At 36.0% G+C, this 15,666-nt stretch overlaps 1 protein-coding gene and 1 pseudogene across 1 annotated transcript in view; one reads left to right on the top strand and one right to left on the bottom strand.

Annotated features, from left to right (window-relative positions):
- The window catches only part of Dmd (dystrophin), a 1,772,476-nt gene that overhangs the window by 540,568 nt on the left and 1,216,242 nt on the right, over positions 1–15,666 (bottom strand). Inside the window, exon 51 of the mRNA XM_052170230.1 lies at positions 701–890. Within this exon, the coding sequence (XP_052026190.1) occupies positions 701–890 (190 nt within the window). The remainder of the gene's footprint in view (positions 1–700; positions 891–15,666) is intronic.
- Positions 13,917–15,601, top strand: LOC127674838 (importin subunit alpha-3-like; annotated as a pseudogene).

Below are 15,666 nucleotides of genomic sequence, written 5' to 3'. Positions count from 1 at the left end.
GTTGCATAACAATTCAGAAAAATCCCATCAGTTATTAAGAATAAACCTTTGAAACCTCCTGAACAAGAGAACATGATTCCATTTAAATAATATTACTCTAGGTTTCTGTTTCTGCTGTTCATGAACACAGAATTACTGATTTTGTTTCCAGGAAAAACAATGGTCTGAAAGTTGCACAACCACTAACTATAACAAATTTAGCAATCTCATTCTTATTTTCAAAGATCATGTTAGGAAGAAACTACAAAATGTCAGATTAACATTCAGAATGTATTTGAAAGTAACGAAGGGAAACTGATTTAGTTAGCAACGCTAAATAAAACAGACAGTTCCTACAGATGCTTTTCCTGTAAGACATTAAATAAACAGTGAAAAATGGCAACCATTTTAATTTAATAACCCAAATGCTGAACTTAGTCCTCTGAGTTGAGTTTCTGCTTGACAAAACCTATGCTATTTTCACAAATATTTTTCTGGGCAAATAGATGTGTATTTTTTTTTGAAGCTCATGGTATTTAATGAAATCACAAATGAGTCTTTTTACTGCCTCTGCCTCTTTTCTTCTTGCCCAAATGCTGAACTATATCAAGCTGAATAAATCAACTTTATTTTTGTTCCCAGTTTTTCATTATCAAATACAAATGCTTAGACTGCTTCAGTAGGATTCATTTGATGGCCAAAGCCAAAATGTTCCACTTACTTGCCATGGTTTCATTAGCTCTCTGACTCCCCTGGAGTCTTCTAGGAGCTTCTCCTTACGGGAAGCATCCTGTAGGACATTGGCAGTTGTTTCTGCTTCCGTAATCCAGGAAAGAAACTTCTCCAGGTCCAGAGGGAACTGCTGCAGTAATCTATGAGTTTCTTCCAAAGCAGCCTCTCGCTCATTCACTCTGCAAAGGGAGAAATAGGCAGATGGAATTCACAAGTATCAGGATGGTATATGCAATGAACTCAATAAAATGAGCAAAGATGGAGTGCTGCTGAAATTTTCCACTTAAACAACAACCAGAATACTAAGCTTTTGTTTAATATTCATTTCTATTTAATCTAAAGGCCTCTTCTTGGAGGAAGGAATGAAAGTGGACCAATTAAAATTAAACAACAATGTGCTGAAGATGTGGTTTAATGGTAGAGTGTTTGTCTACTAACCTCATGGCCCTAGGTTCTATCCTTGGGTACTCCCGCAAAAAAAATGAATAATAATTAAAGATTTGTATAAAAATGGATACATACAAACACACACACACACACACACACACACACACAAGAGGGAGAGTAGAGAGACATTCAAATTTTGTTTATAATGATTCCAAAATATCTTTCTTTCATCTTTAAATTTGTGTTGAAGTTAATCTTCATAGACAAAACCTTAAATTCCCTTGCTGTGCCCATCTTTGATATAACTCTGAGGCAAGAAACAAAAATAAAATAAGTAATATAAAAAAAATCAGGAAAACACAAATGGAGACTTTGGAGGTGAATACTGGAGGGATGGATTGAAAAGATGGTGAAGAGAGAAAAAATACTAAAATGAAGAAAAATGCAAAAAAAATTTTTCAAAAAAACAATTGTGCAAACTATCACCTTGCCAAATACTATCTGGTTAATAGTACTTTCTTAGGTTTATTCTGTATTGCCTAGAGCTGAGGATATTTTCCAAGAGAAAAAAATGTATCAAGTTGAAAATGCAGAAACTTACAAATCAGACAGAAGATAGTTCAGTTTCCAGTATCTTTTGCCTGTTGTGTGACATTGCTTGTTACTAACTTATCTGATTTTTCATTTCTTCTTCCTCAGTAGGTACTGTATGATGAACATCAACTTCACATATTATGATCACTTCTCATTCTCAATAAAAATGTTAGTTCCTTCTGCCTACACCTCATTTTGATTTCCCATTTTTTAAAAAGGAAGAAATAATATTCCCTTATGAGAATTTTAAAAATCTTACTTTCCAATTGTATGTATTTCTATATAAAGTACACACACACACACACACACACACACACATATATATATATATAAATAATGTGGATATTTACATGAATGCCCTGAGCAAAGATCTGCATAATAATAGTTCAGGAGGGAAAATTGCCTTAAGCAGTAACAGTTCCAACTAAAAAGATTCAGGTAAATTTTGTCTGCAATGAGGAAATTAGTACTCTATTTAAATGCCTTATTTGCCTTCGACAACTACACAAACATTTTCTGGGATTAAACATAAGCTAAAAATGGATTTCAAAAAATTGAACACTCGAATATGATACACACTGCTTGTTAGGATGTGATTGTCAATAATTATGCAAAACTGCAATTTATTTTAGCAGCAACTTTATCATGGGATGTGCAAAGCAGGCAATAAACAACTCCTGCCGAGCTGGCAGCAGCAAAGGCCCCAGAAGAGCTGTTTATTCATCATGGGTAAGGTTTTTGCTGAGCACACAGTCTTTCACCATGTAGTCTCAGCATTCATCCTGGATAAAAATCTTCTGTCTACGTTAACTGGTAGAGGAGGGAGTATGTTTATGAGGCTACCACTATTAGGAAAAAAAAAAACAATGACCATTGATTGCACTAAGCTATTTATCAACTCCTAAATAAATGTTAATACTGTACAGGTAAAAGGTACCATGGGGTTCTGGTTAGGCAAAGTAGTTAAATCTGGGACAGCTGCAGGGCTAACACAGAGTGCTGATTTTCATGGTTGTTAGGTAAAATGTCAATCCAAATAGAAACACTCAAATTGCTGTCTGTTTATTGGAATTTCAAAATTCCTTGCCATTGTTACAGCACTTAGAATGTGAATATGAAAAATAGGCATGTACTATATGGAGAAACTCCTGAGTAGATTCTGACAGTCAATGGTACTGACTGGCAAAAGAGACAATTTTATGCAGTTCATACTAACACTTGTTCTATCTTCATCCTAAAACGCATGATAGAAATAAGCCATCCCATTCTAAAAGGTAAATGCTGGGTTAGACATTGACTTATTTTTGAATATAGTCCAATTTTAGATACAATAAAAGGACATTATGAAAGTCTCTCATGACAGAATGAAGCTTGGAAGATTAGACAGTACATTGCATTATTGTTGTCATCTTCATGTTGGGGCATTCGATTCATCTGAGCTCCTCTGCCCTTAAATGAGAAACACCATTCACCTTCTGCCTCCACAGAAAGTAACCAGTACAATACTTTCAAAGCAGGCTGTAGAAAGTCAGAGGAAAGGCTCTAGTCAGATGATGTGATTTTTACCCAAATCCTACCAGCAGATTTCTGCTTTGTAAATTGGGCCCTTGGGGAAGCAGAGGAACTTTTTTCAGGATAGTAAGGCACCATTTTCTTCTACGATACCCTTGTGGTCTGAAATATTGACAACATCAGGCTGAATATTTTCTTATTCAGAAAATACTTTAAAAGGAATTCAATGGAAGCAATGGCAGAAAGTCTCTCCAAAAGAGCTATTTTCCAAACTTCTTGGATCACAAATGCAACTGTTGCTTCCTGCTTACATGGGGGTTTTTAATGAATACAAACCCATTCCTGGGTTCAAAGCATGTACATTGAACTCCTATATTTAAATTGTATTGAATCTAACCAAGAAATAAGTGAAAGGTACTTAATTTCCATATCTGTGCATTCAAATTAGCTCTAAATGTGTCCCCTAATTTTTGATTTTCCTCAACCATATGACTATGGATGGTTTATGTAATAAATAAAAAATATAAAATATGAGAACCATAAAGAAATAAAAGATTGGCTAAGGAGAAAAGTCTGTAAACATGAATTAATTTAAATTTTGCTTATTTAGGATATGCAATCCTATAGATCCTCAATATAATTTTACTGTATTTTAAATGTATAATGAGTATATATAAGAAATTGTAAAAAGGCTTATTAAATTGTAATCTACTGAATTAAGTACTTTATATATAACAAATCCCAATTATCACATTTCAAGCTAAGAATTTGGTGATTTCTAAAGGTTTATACTTTCTAGCTCTAAGATGTCCTCTCTTGGTACATATATAGGAATGGTATGGAACAGTGGTTTCAAAATATGGTTCATGGACCAGCAGTCCCAGCAGTAGCATCTGAGAACTTATAAGAAATGCAAATTCTCAAGCCTCAGGATAGACCCACTGAAAGAGGAACTACATGGTTGGAGTCCAACCAGCTGTGTTTTAGCAAGCCTTCCAGGCATTTATACACATGCTAAACTCTGAAAATCACTTCTGCTGGGGACAAAAGTTTGAGAAATACTGTGTAAGTAGATGCTGCTCAGATCCCTGCTTGAGATTGGTAGACTTCTTGCCCAGGTTTCTTGGAGTGTTGCTGGCTGAAGTTTCTCAGTGTCAGCATTATTTGAGAATTGGACACAGTTAATAGAGCCTCCTGATCCAAATTTGTTCTCTTCAACCCTGAAGTAGGCACAACCCACACACTGGCACACATCTGATATATGGTAAGTCTGGCTCTAGTGCATCAACTCAGAACGATCCTGTGGGTGACATTGTTTCCTTATTTGGAGTCAGGTGGGGCCAGTTGTTGGCAGTCTGGCTTCTACTTTTGCCTTATGCTAATTATTTTCCTTGGTTTCCATCACAAGTGGTGATCCTGAGCACCTTTTCCAGTTAAAAAAAAATGCTGGACATTAATTGCTTTCTTAGACTCTGCTTTGTGAGAAACTGAATGGCCCAAAGTGTCATGTTAAGGAATTTATGTGGAGAGATATATAGTTTCACAAAAGATTGTGATTTCCAAAGGAGATAACAGGGTTCTGAAACATCAGCTAGTAAAGAGCGTAGGAGCAAATTTTTGGAGTTATGAAACAGTGAAAACTTAGATCAGTCCAAGAAGATGATCATTCAGTTACAATGCATGGAAAGCATTAAAAAATGTGTCTGTGTTTGCTTATCAAGGAGGCAACAACTGCCCCCATCTGTCATTGTATACATACATACATACAAACATACATACATATATATACATACATACAAACACACACACACACAAACAAACAAACACACACACCCCTCTCTCTGAATAAATCTCTGAACCTTCACTTTTCCTATGAATATAAAAATCACAATTTTGATGTGAATAATCTTTTTTATTGGATATTTTCTTTATTTACATTTCAAATATTTTCCCCTTTCCAGGTCTCCCCTTTGGAAACACCCTATGCCATCCCCCTTCCCTGCAGCTATGAGGGTGCTTCCCTACCCAGCCACTCACTCCTGCCTTCCTGCCCTGGCAGTTAGCAGAAACTAAAGGAGGGAATGTTGTATTATTCAATGGTGTGGCCACTGAGAAGTTGCCCATATTCTAGTAAATAAACCCCTCCCTATGTTCAGACAAGCAACCCTAATTAAACAGAGTGGGCCAAATGTAGACACAAAAGTTTGAAAGAAGGGTTCATAGGCAGGGATAAGAGAGGGTTATGGAGATGAGTATAATCATCACAAATTATGTGTATATATGCACATACATGATAATTAAAAGTTCATTATTCCATGCCTGCTTTTGCTTCTCTTTTACTTTGCTAAATTTAGTTGACTGTTTTTCCCTCCCATTTACTCCAACCAATACATGGATAATCTTTTAATCTGAACCTCAATTTTTTATTTTATTAGATATTTGCTTTATTTACATTTCAAACAGTATCCCCTTTCCTCCTTTCTCCTCTGAAAACCACCTATCCCACCCCCTCCTCCTGCTTACCAATCACCCCTCCTACTTTCCTGAACTAGCATTCCCCTACACTGGGGTATTAAGCCTTCACAGGACCAAAGCCTCTCATCTCATTGATGTCTGAAAAAGGCCATCCTCTGCTAAAGATGTAGCTGGAGCCATGGGTCCCTCCATGTGTACTCTTTGGTTGGTGGTTTAGTCCTTTCAACCTCTAGGGTTACTGGTTGCTACCTATTATTGTTCCTCCTATGGGGCTGCAAACCTCTTTGACCCTTTGGATCCTTTCTCTAGCTCCTCCGTCGGGGACCCTATGCTCAGTATATTGGTTGGCTCTGAGCCATGGGTATTTTGATCCACCTTCCAAGAAGGATCAAAGTAGCCATACTTTGGCCTTCCTATTTCTTGAGCTTCATGTAGTCTGTGAGTTGAATTTTGCGTATTCCAAGCTTCTTCTTTCCACATGTGAATTAATAACTCATCAATAATTTCACACATAAATTTATTACATGACTATTATGTGCCAGGATATATATTTGATGATAGTGGTGACACAGAATTCATTATACTTTATTTGAATGTCACTACTTAACCTATTCTATTCTGGTAAAGGAGGCAGATAGGTAGGAATGTCAGTACATTTACAATGTGCTTAGGGTTATAAATATCCTATGGGAAATATATAGGACTATATATATTGTATAGTATATTTCAAATGTACCATGTTGAATGCATTCATGAAATTCTAACCCATTAGCTTAACAAGTAATAAAAGTATTATAAATATGTGCCTTTTCCTATCAAAAAATGTAAAAACTACTTAGCTTAGTTTTGTCCCAAAATTCAGTCATAAATGTTCAATAAATGTTTAATCAATTTGCATTCTGCTACATGCCAACCACCACTTAAGCCAGTACTATTTATTGATATTCTGTCTTTTTTCCACTGCAAGGATTGAGCTTCTTTGTCAAAGATCAAGTTACCATAGTGTGGGTTCATTTCTGGGTCTTCAGTTACACTCCATTGTTCTACATGACTGTCTCTGTACCAATACTATGTGGTTTTTAATCACTATTGCTCTATAGTAGAGCTTGAGGTCAGAGATGGTGATTTCCCCAGAAGTTCTCTTATTGTTGAGAATATTTTTCACTCTCCTGAGTTTTTTGTTGTTCCAAATGAATTTGTGAATGGCTCTTTTCATGTCTTTGAAGAATTGTGTTGGAATTTTTATGGAGATTGCATTGAATCTTTAGATTGCTTTTGGTAAGATGGCCATTTTTACTACATTAATCCTGCCAATCCATGAGCATAGGAGATCATTCCATCTTCTGAGGTATTCTTCGATTTATTTTTCTTCAGAGACTTGAAGTTCTTGTCATACAGATCTTTCACTTGCTTGGTTAGTGTCACACCAAGAAATTTTATATTATTTGTGATCTTTGTGAATGGTGTCATTTCCCTAATTTCTTTCTCAGCCTGTTTATCCTGTGAGTAGAGGAAGGCTACTGGTTTGTTTGAGTTGATTTTATATCCATTCACTTTGCTGAAGATATTTGTCAGCTGTAGGAGTTCTTTGGTGGAATTTTTAGGGTCACTTATGTATACTATTAAATCATCTGCAAATAGTGATATTTTGACTTCTTTCTTTCCTTCCAACTTGTCGCATTTTTACTATGAAAAGACCAAAACTAAGAATAATAGGAAAAGATGAAGAAAAAGACTCCCAGCTCCAAGGCTCAGAAAATATGTTCAACAAAATCATAGGAGAAAACTCCCTCAACATAAATAACGAGATGGTGGTAAACAACACAAAGCTTAAAAAACATCAAATATATTGAACCAAAAAAGAAAATCCTCCTGCCACATATAAAACACTACATCTACAAAACAATGAAAGAATATTAAAATCTACACAGGAAAAAAGGCTAAGTAACATAAAGACAGACCTATCAGAATTACACAGGACTTCTCAATAGAGAACGTCCTAGTCCCTTATGGCTATTGTAAAAGGTGTTGTTTTCCTAATGTCTTTCTCAGCTCATTTATCATTTGATAAAGGGGGGCTACTGATTTTTCTTAGTTAATTTTGTATCCAGTCACTTTGTTGAAGATATTTATCAGCTGTAGGAGTTCTTTGGTAGAAATTTTGGGGTCACTCATGTATAGTATCCTATCATCTGAGAATAGAAATACTTTGACTTGTTCCTTTTCAAAATTTATGCCGTTGATCTCCTTTAGTTGTCTCACTGTTATAGCTAAAACTTCAAATACTATATTGAATAGATATGGAGAGGGGGGGACAGATTTGTCTTTTCCATGATTTTAGAGGAATTGCTTTAGGTTGATCTCCATGGAATGTGAGGTTGGCTATTGGCTTGCTGTATATTGCCTTTATTGTGTTTAGGTATGGGTTTGTATCCCTGATTTCTCCAAACTGTTATCATGCAGGGGCAAAGAATTGTGTCAAAGGCTTCTCTAGTATCTAAAGAGATGTTCATGTGGGTTTATGTCTTTTTGTATGTTTATATGTTCAATTACATTGATAGAATTTTGTATGTTGAACCATCCCTGCATCCCTGAAATGAAGACAACTTGATCATGACAGAGGCTCTTTTTAAGGTGTTCCTGCACTCTGTTTGCTAGTATTTTATTGAATATTTTTACATAAAAGTACATAAGGGAAATTGGTATGATATTCTTTTTCTTTGTTGAGATTTTGCATGGCTTTTGTGGCAGGGTGACTGTGGCATTACAAAATGAGTTTGGCAATGTTCCTTCTGTTTCTATTTTGGGGAATACTTTTAGGTGTATTAGTATTACCTCTTCTTTGAAAGTCTGGTAGAATTCTGCACTAAAATAATCTGGCCCTGGGCTATTTTTTTTTTGTTGTTGTTTTGTTTTGTTTTGTTTTTTGGTTGGGAGATTTTGATTAGTTCTTCTATTTCCTTAGAGATTGTAGGTATATTTAGATAGTTTAACTGATCTTGATTAAATTTTGTAAGTGGAATCTATCAAGAAAATCCTCCATTTAATTTTGATTTAATTTCGTGGACTACAGGATTCTGAAGTTCGACCTAATGATTCTTTGGACTTCCTCAGTGCCTGTTGTTACGCAACTCTTTTCATTTCTGATTTTGTTAATATGTAAAATGTGTCTTTGCCTTTTAGTTAGTTTAGCCAAGGGTTTGTCTATATTGTTGATTTTATCGAAGTACCAGCTCTTGCTTTCATTAATTCTTTGTATTGTTCTCTTTGTTTCTAATTTATTGATTTCAGCACTGAATTTGATCATCTCTTCCCATCTAGTCCTCTTGGGTATATTTGATTCTTTTCTTGTTCAAGTGCTTTTAGATGTGCTTTTAAATTCCTGGTTTGAGATTTCTACAATTTCTTTATGATGATACTTAGTATTATGAACTTTTTTGTTAGCATTACCTTGATTGTGTCACATAGTTTGGTTATGTTGTGACCTCATATTCATTGAATTTTAGAAAGTCTTTAATTTCTTTATTTCTTCCTGAACTCAATAGTCATTAAGTAGAGAGTTATTCAGTTTCCATGAGTTTGTAAGCTTTCCAGTGTTTCTGTTGTTGAAGTCAATCTTTAACCCATGACATTTGGATAAGATACTAGGGGTTATTTTGATTTTCTTGTATTTGTTGAGGCTTGCTTTGATACTGAGTATATAGGCACTTTTGGAAAAGATTCTATGAGATGCAGAAAAGAAGGTATATTATTTTATGTTTGACGAAATGTTTTGTAGGTATGTGTTAAGTCCATCTGATACATACTGTTTGCTATTTTCATCATTTCTCTGTGTAGTTTGTTTACATGATCTGTCCTTTAGTGATAGTAGGGTTTTGAAATCTCCCACTATTAGCATATGGATTTCAATGTGAGATCTAAGCTTTAGCAATATTTCTTTTACAAATTTGAGTGCCCTTGCATTCAGGCAGAGATGTTTAAAATTGAGACAACATCTTAGTGGATTTTTCTTTTGATGATCATGAAGTGTCCTTTCCAATCTCTTTTTTTGATTAATTTTGGTTGAAAGTTTATTTCATTAGATAATAGAATGGTTATTTTAGCTTGCTTATTGGTTCCATGTGTTTGGAAAACCTTTTTCCAGCTCCAATACTCTGAGGTACTGTCTATCTTTGTTGCTGAGGTGCTTCTTGTATGCAACAGAATGATGGATCCTGTTTTTCTGTCCATGCTGTTAACCTATGTCTTTTTATAGTCCATTAATGTTGAGAGTTATTAATGACCAAATATTATTTATTCCTATTATTTTCATGTTGGTGTTGATTTTGTGTGTGTGTGTGTTTCCCTTCTTTAGGATTTTTTAGATTTTACTGACATGGGGTTATTTCCTGTATTTTCTTGGCTTTTATTATCCTCCTTGGTTTGGAGTTTCCCTTCAAGTAACTTCTATGTTTCTGGATTTGTCAATAGATATTGTTTAAATTTTGTTTTGTCTTGGAAAAGACAGAAGTTGGTAGCATGGACAGAAAAAAAAGATCCATCATTCTGCTGCATACAAGAATCACCTCAGCAACAAAGATAGACAAGGGACACCACATGCTGATGAGGATGTGGAGCCAGGGGAAAACTCCACTGTTGCTGGCGAGAGCGTAAACTTGTATAACCGGTGAGTTTGGAAAGTGGTTTCTCATAAAAATGGGAATAGTTTCTACCTCAAGACCAAGCTATCCTACTCTTGGGCATATACCCAAAAGGTACTCCACCATTTTCCACAAGGACACATGATAAACTATATTCATAGCATCTTTATTCCCAATGTCCAGAAACTGGCAACAACCCAGATGTCCCTCAACCAAAGAAGTGATAAATAAAATACAGTACATTTACACAATGGAGTACTACTCAGTTATTAAAAACAAGGACATTATGAACTTTGTAGTCAAATGGATCGAACTAGGAAATGCCATCTTGAGTGAGGTAACCCATACCCAGAAAGACACCCATGGTATGTACTCATTTATAAGTAGGTAATAGCTACCATGTACAGGATAACCATGCTAAAATCCACAGACCTAGTGAAGCTAACAACAAGGAGAGTCCAAGGGATGGTGCTTGAATCTCATTCTGAAGAGGAAAGGAAATAGATGTTGGAAGTAGATGAAGAGATGCAACTGGATGGTAGAGGAGATAGGGAGGGGAATATGTTGAAGATCAGATGTGTGGAATGTGGGGATGGGGTGATGATAAGAGAGCTAGGAAACAGAAGGGACATCTTTGTGTGGCATCTCTGGGGCAAGCTGGAGACCAGGGCCTATGGAGGCTGCTAGGAGGATATGGGGGTGACCTTAGCTGAGACTCCTAGGAGCAAGCAACATGGAGACTGATGTGGCCACCTCCTATATACAGGTAGAACTTCCAGTGATAGTCAGATGGAGACAACAACCCACCCACAAATCCTTTGAAGCCAAAATGTCCTGCCTGAAAGATGTTAAAGGGATAAAGATGGGTCAGAGATTGGGGAAATAGCCATATAATGATTGGTCCAAATTGAGAACCATCCTATGGGAGAAAGTCAACCTCTGATACTATTAATGGTATTCTACCATGCTCGCAGAGAGGAGTCAAATGTAACTTTGCTCTATAAGGCATTATCTAGCAGCTGATGGAAACACATGCAGAGAACCACAGGCAAGCATTAAGTGAGCTCAGGGAGTTTGTGAGAGAGTTAGGACATGCTGAAGGGGTCAAGGACGCCTAAAGAAGACCTACAGATTCAACTAACCTGGGTTCATGGGGGTTCACAGGGACTGAATTACCAACCAAGGAACATGCATAATCTGGACCTAGGACCCCTACACATATGGAGCAGATGTGCAGCATGGGTTTCATGTGTGTGCCCTAACAATTGGAAAGGGAGCAATCTCTGACTCAGAAACTATTGTCTGCTTTGAATCACTTTCTCCTAGCTGGGCTGCCTTGTCTGCCTCAATGGGAAATGATGCATTTAATCCTGATTCAAGTTGTTGTACCAGGGCAGGTTTGGTATAGGGAGTTGTGGGGGAGTAAGAAATGGGAGGGTGGGATTAGGAGGAAAGGAGGGAGGAGCCCTGTGAGCAGATACAAAGTGAATAAATAAATGAATTAATGAAAAAAATCTAACTATGGGGAGAGTTGTAATTTTTGGAGTAGAACAAGAGAGGTCCTGCCACTGACTCTTGACCCTCACATTGCCGGCACAGATTTAACGCATTTGTTTCTTTACAATAAACAGGATAGTTAAAACACATTGTAAAAGATATCTACAAAGATATTACATTACCCTCATTATATAGGAAAACATCTAGCTGGGCTATGCTTCAAAACAAAACAAAACAAATTTCATTTCCAAAGCATATTTGCTGGTTTGTTGTTCACTCTTGTATGTGTTAATGAGATTTTCATTCCCTCTCTCAGGAGGTCTGGTACTAAATTACTCAAAGTCTCCAGAGTTAATTGGAAAGCAAGACCCAAATGTTCCCAAAGTATTGCTGATTGGTTCTCAGAAAAGTCATTCCAATCTTCCTTCACCCCAGACAACACAGATGACATTGTAACATGTCCAGGAGCAACATACTTATGGGAGAACTACATCAGTCCTCTAAAGATGAACCACAGCAATGAAGATACTGACAAGCTCTCCCTTCAAACATATTTCATTTTTAAAAATCATCTGGAGTTTACCTTTATGTAGAAAGACAGTTTGGACATTATCAATACTGTAAAGAATATAATAATATATACTGTATCTCTTTCATTCTTTTTGCACCATGTTTGTATATAAAATTTTAAAATTTCAGATCATATTATCATGGAAAGAAGCTTATTTATGTATTTTCCCTGAAATCACTGGAATGTTCCTGAAAATAAACAGTAAAGTATGATCTCTTCATATTATTTACTGATTTGACTTGTGGTTCTTTGTCATTAATCAGATAAACTCAGTTAATTAAAGAAATGTACATTACCAACTGTAACATGCACATATATCTTTCTTGTTACATGAGAAAAGATTACATGGTAAAAAAGATTAATATTCTTTAGATCACAGTCTTCATCTTTTGTTTTTGCACTGATACAATATCAAAAGATATTTAAAAAAATGAAATGATTATACGTACTAGTCAACGCATTTTAAGATTTTAAAAACCAAGAGCCAATGGCCTCATTTTTAGAAAGTGTGTCTTGTTCATATCAGGGTTATTGATTTTAACTGGATATATTGTATGTCTTATAAATGCCAGGAATTCTGTGAATCCTTGCCCTTGTGGAATATATAATAAGTTAATGTTGAAGCATGGTAAATACTATAGTAAGCAGGGAATGTTTCAAGGAATTCTTGAAGGAAGTTTGTCCTTTGGTCTTGCAATCTAATTGCAAAAGATCCTCAATTTATAACATGCTTTACAAATTTTAATTAATTGTTTGAAGGCCATCAATGAGTTTCTATGTATCTTGGTCTTTTATTTTCACCCTAGTAATTAAAAGTAAGGAATCAACAAACTTTTTATCTTTATTTTGATGTTTTAATTAGCTCATGCTATTTGTAATCTTACTTCTTTTCTTCTAAATCTTATTTGAGCCATCATAATATGTTTGAAATTATAATGACCATTCTTTTAAAATCTACCATCATTTAGTCACTTTGTGAGATTAATTCATTTTTCTATTGGTCATATTAATATGTATTTATCTTAATTTAAAATTTATAGTAGTATAATGTAAGAAGTATTTGGTTTTCATATTATATTTTTCTCATATAACATAATTTCCCAAATACATTTATTATAAAAATAAGAAATGCATATTCTAGAATTTTTTGTTGTTTAGTAAGAAGTAATGACTTGTTTTTAATATAAAATTCTGAACGCTATCTTGAAGTCAAGCAGTGAAGTTCATTTTAATAGGACTCTTAGTTGAAAATAAGTAAAAGAATAATTTTTTTGTCTACGCACATATACCATAGTCCTAATTCATATAGTAATCACAAAAAAAGCAAAGGATCTTTTAGTAGTCATGTATCTTTATCCATTATATTTATCTTATACTGAGATATGCAAGTCACTTTAAGAGGAAGGATCTTAGAATACTGTGGCCTGAATGGGATGTTTCAAGGCATTGCCGATTAATTTGGAAGCTCCTTAAGACTCCCCGAGGTGGGGACAGGTGGGCACGGGAAGGGTAGAGTCGCTGGCCTACCCATGGTGGACAGCTAGAAATTGGACAACCAATGGCTCAAGAATTTTAAGAACAGCCGGGCAGTGGTGGCGCACGCCTGTAATCCCAGCACTCTGGGAGGCAGTGGGAGGCGGATTTCTGTGTTCGAGGCCAGCCTTGCCTACAGAGTGAGTTCCAGGACAGCCAGGGCTATACAGAGAAACCCTGTCTCGGAAAAAAAAAAAAAAAAAAAAAAAAAACAAAGGCTGCTACTTGGAGACTATGAGAAGACAATGAAATGAAGTTGTAGTTGAATTAAGGAAGAATAAAAGAGATGAACATCTCTTTTTTTTTATTCGATATATTTTTATTTACATTTCCAATGGTTTCCCCTTTTCTAGCCCCCCACTCTCTGAAAGTCCCATAAGCCCCCTTCTCTCCCCCTGTCCTCTCACCCACCCCTTCCCACTTCCCCGTTCTGGTTTTGCCCTATACTGCTTCACTGAGACTTTCTAGAACAAGGAGCCACTCCTCCTTTCTTCTTGTACCTCATTTGATGTGTGGATTATGTTTTGGGTATTCCAGTTTTCTAGGTTAATATCCACTTATTAGTGAGTGCATACCATGATTCATCTTTTGAGTCTGGGTTACCTCACTTAGTATGATGTTCTCCAGCTCCATCCATTTGCCTAAGAATTTCATGAATTCATTGTCTCTTAAAGAGAAGAATGTACCACAAGAAGATATCTGTGAAGACTCCAATATAGATGGTGATTACAGAGTGCAAAATACCTCTCTAGAAGCTATTGTTCAAAATGTTTCAAGTGATAATCAAGGAATTCAATTAAGTGAAGTTCAAACTGCTGGAAAGCTTTTATCCAGTGATCGAAATCCACCAATTGATGACTTAATAAAATCTGGAATATTGCATATTTTAGTTCATTGTCTTGAAAGAGATGACAATCCTTCTTTACAGTTTGAAGCTGCATGGGCCTTAACAAACATTGGATCTGGAATGTCTGAACAGATGCAAGCAGTGGTTCAGTCCAATGCTGTGACACTTTTCCTGAGGCTTCTGCATTCACCTCATCAGAATGTCTGTGAACAGGCAGTGTGGGCATCACAGGTGATGGACCTCAGTGTAGAGATTATGTGATAAGTCTTGGAGTTGTAAAACCTCTGCTTTCATTCATAAGTCCATCTATTCCTATAACATTGTTAAGAAATGTTATCTGGGTTATAGGTCTTTTGCCACAAAGACCCACCAACACCAATGGAGACAATTCAGGAGATTTTTCTAGTTCTTTGTATATTAATTCATCACACAGATGTAAATATACTGGTAGATACTGTTTGGGCCTTGTCCTTCCTTACAGATCCTGGCAACGAACAGATACAGATGGTAATAGACTCCAGAATAGTTCCTCAATTGGTTCTGCTACTCAGCCACAAGGAAGTTAAAGTTCAGACTGCTGCACTCTGAGCTGTGGGCAACATTGTCACTGGAACTGATGAGCAAACACAAGTAGTTTTAAACGGAGATGCTCTCTCATACTTCCCAGCACTCCTCACTCATCCCAAAGAGAAAATGAATAAGCAGTGTGGTTCCTTTCCAACATCACTGCAGGAAAGCAACAGCAGGTTCAGGCAATAATTGATCCAATCTTGTACTAATGATAATACACCTTTGGATAAGGGAGATTTTAGCACTCAGAAAGAAGCTGCTTGAGTCTGGCCCTACATCCCCAGGGAACCAAATAATCCTGTTAAAAAATGGGGTACAGATCCAAACAA

This window comes from Apodemus sylvaticus, chromosome X (assembly GCF_947179515.1).
Source record: "Apodemus sylvaticus chromosome X, mApoSyl1.1, whole genome shotgun sequence".
Classification (NCBI taxonomy): Eukaryota; Metazoa; Chordata; class Mammalia; order Rodentia; family Muridae; genus Apodemus; species Apodemus sylvaticus.
The sequence above is the reverse complement of the archived record's forward strand: the minus strand, read 5'-3'. Positions and strand labels throughout refer to the sequence as shown.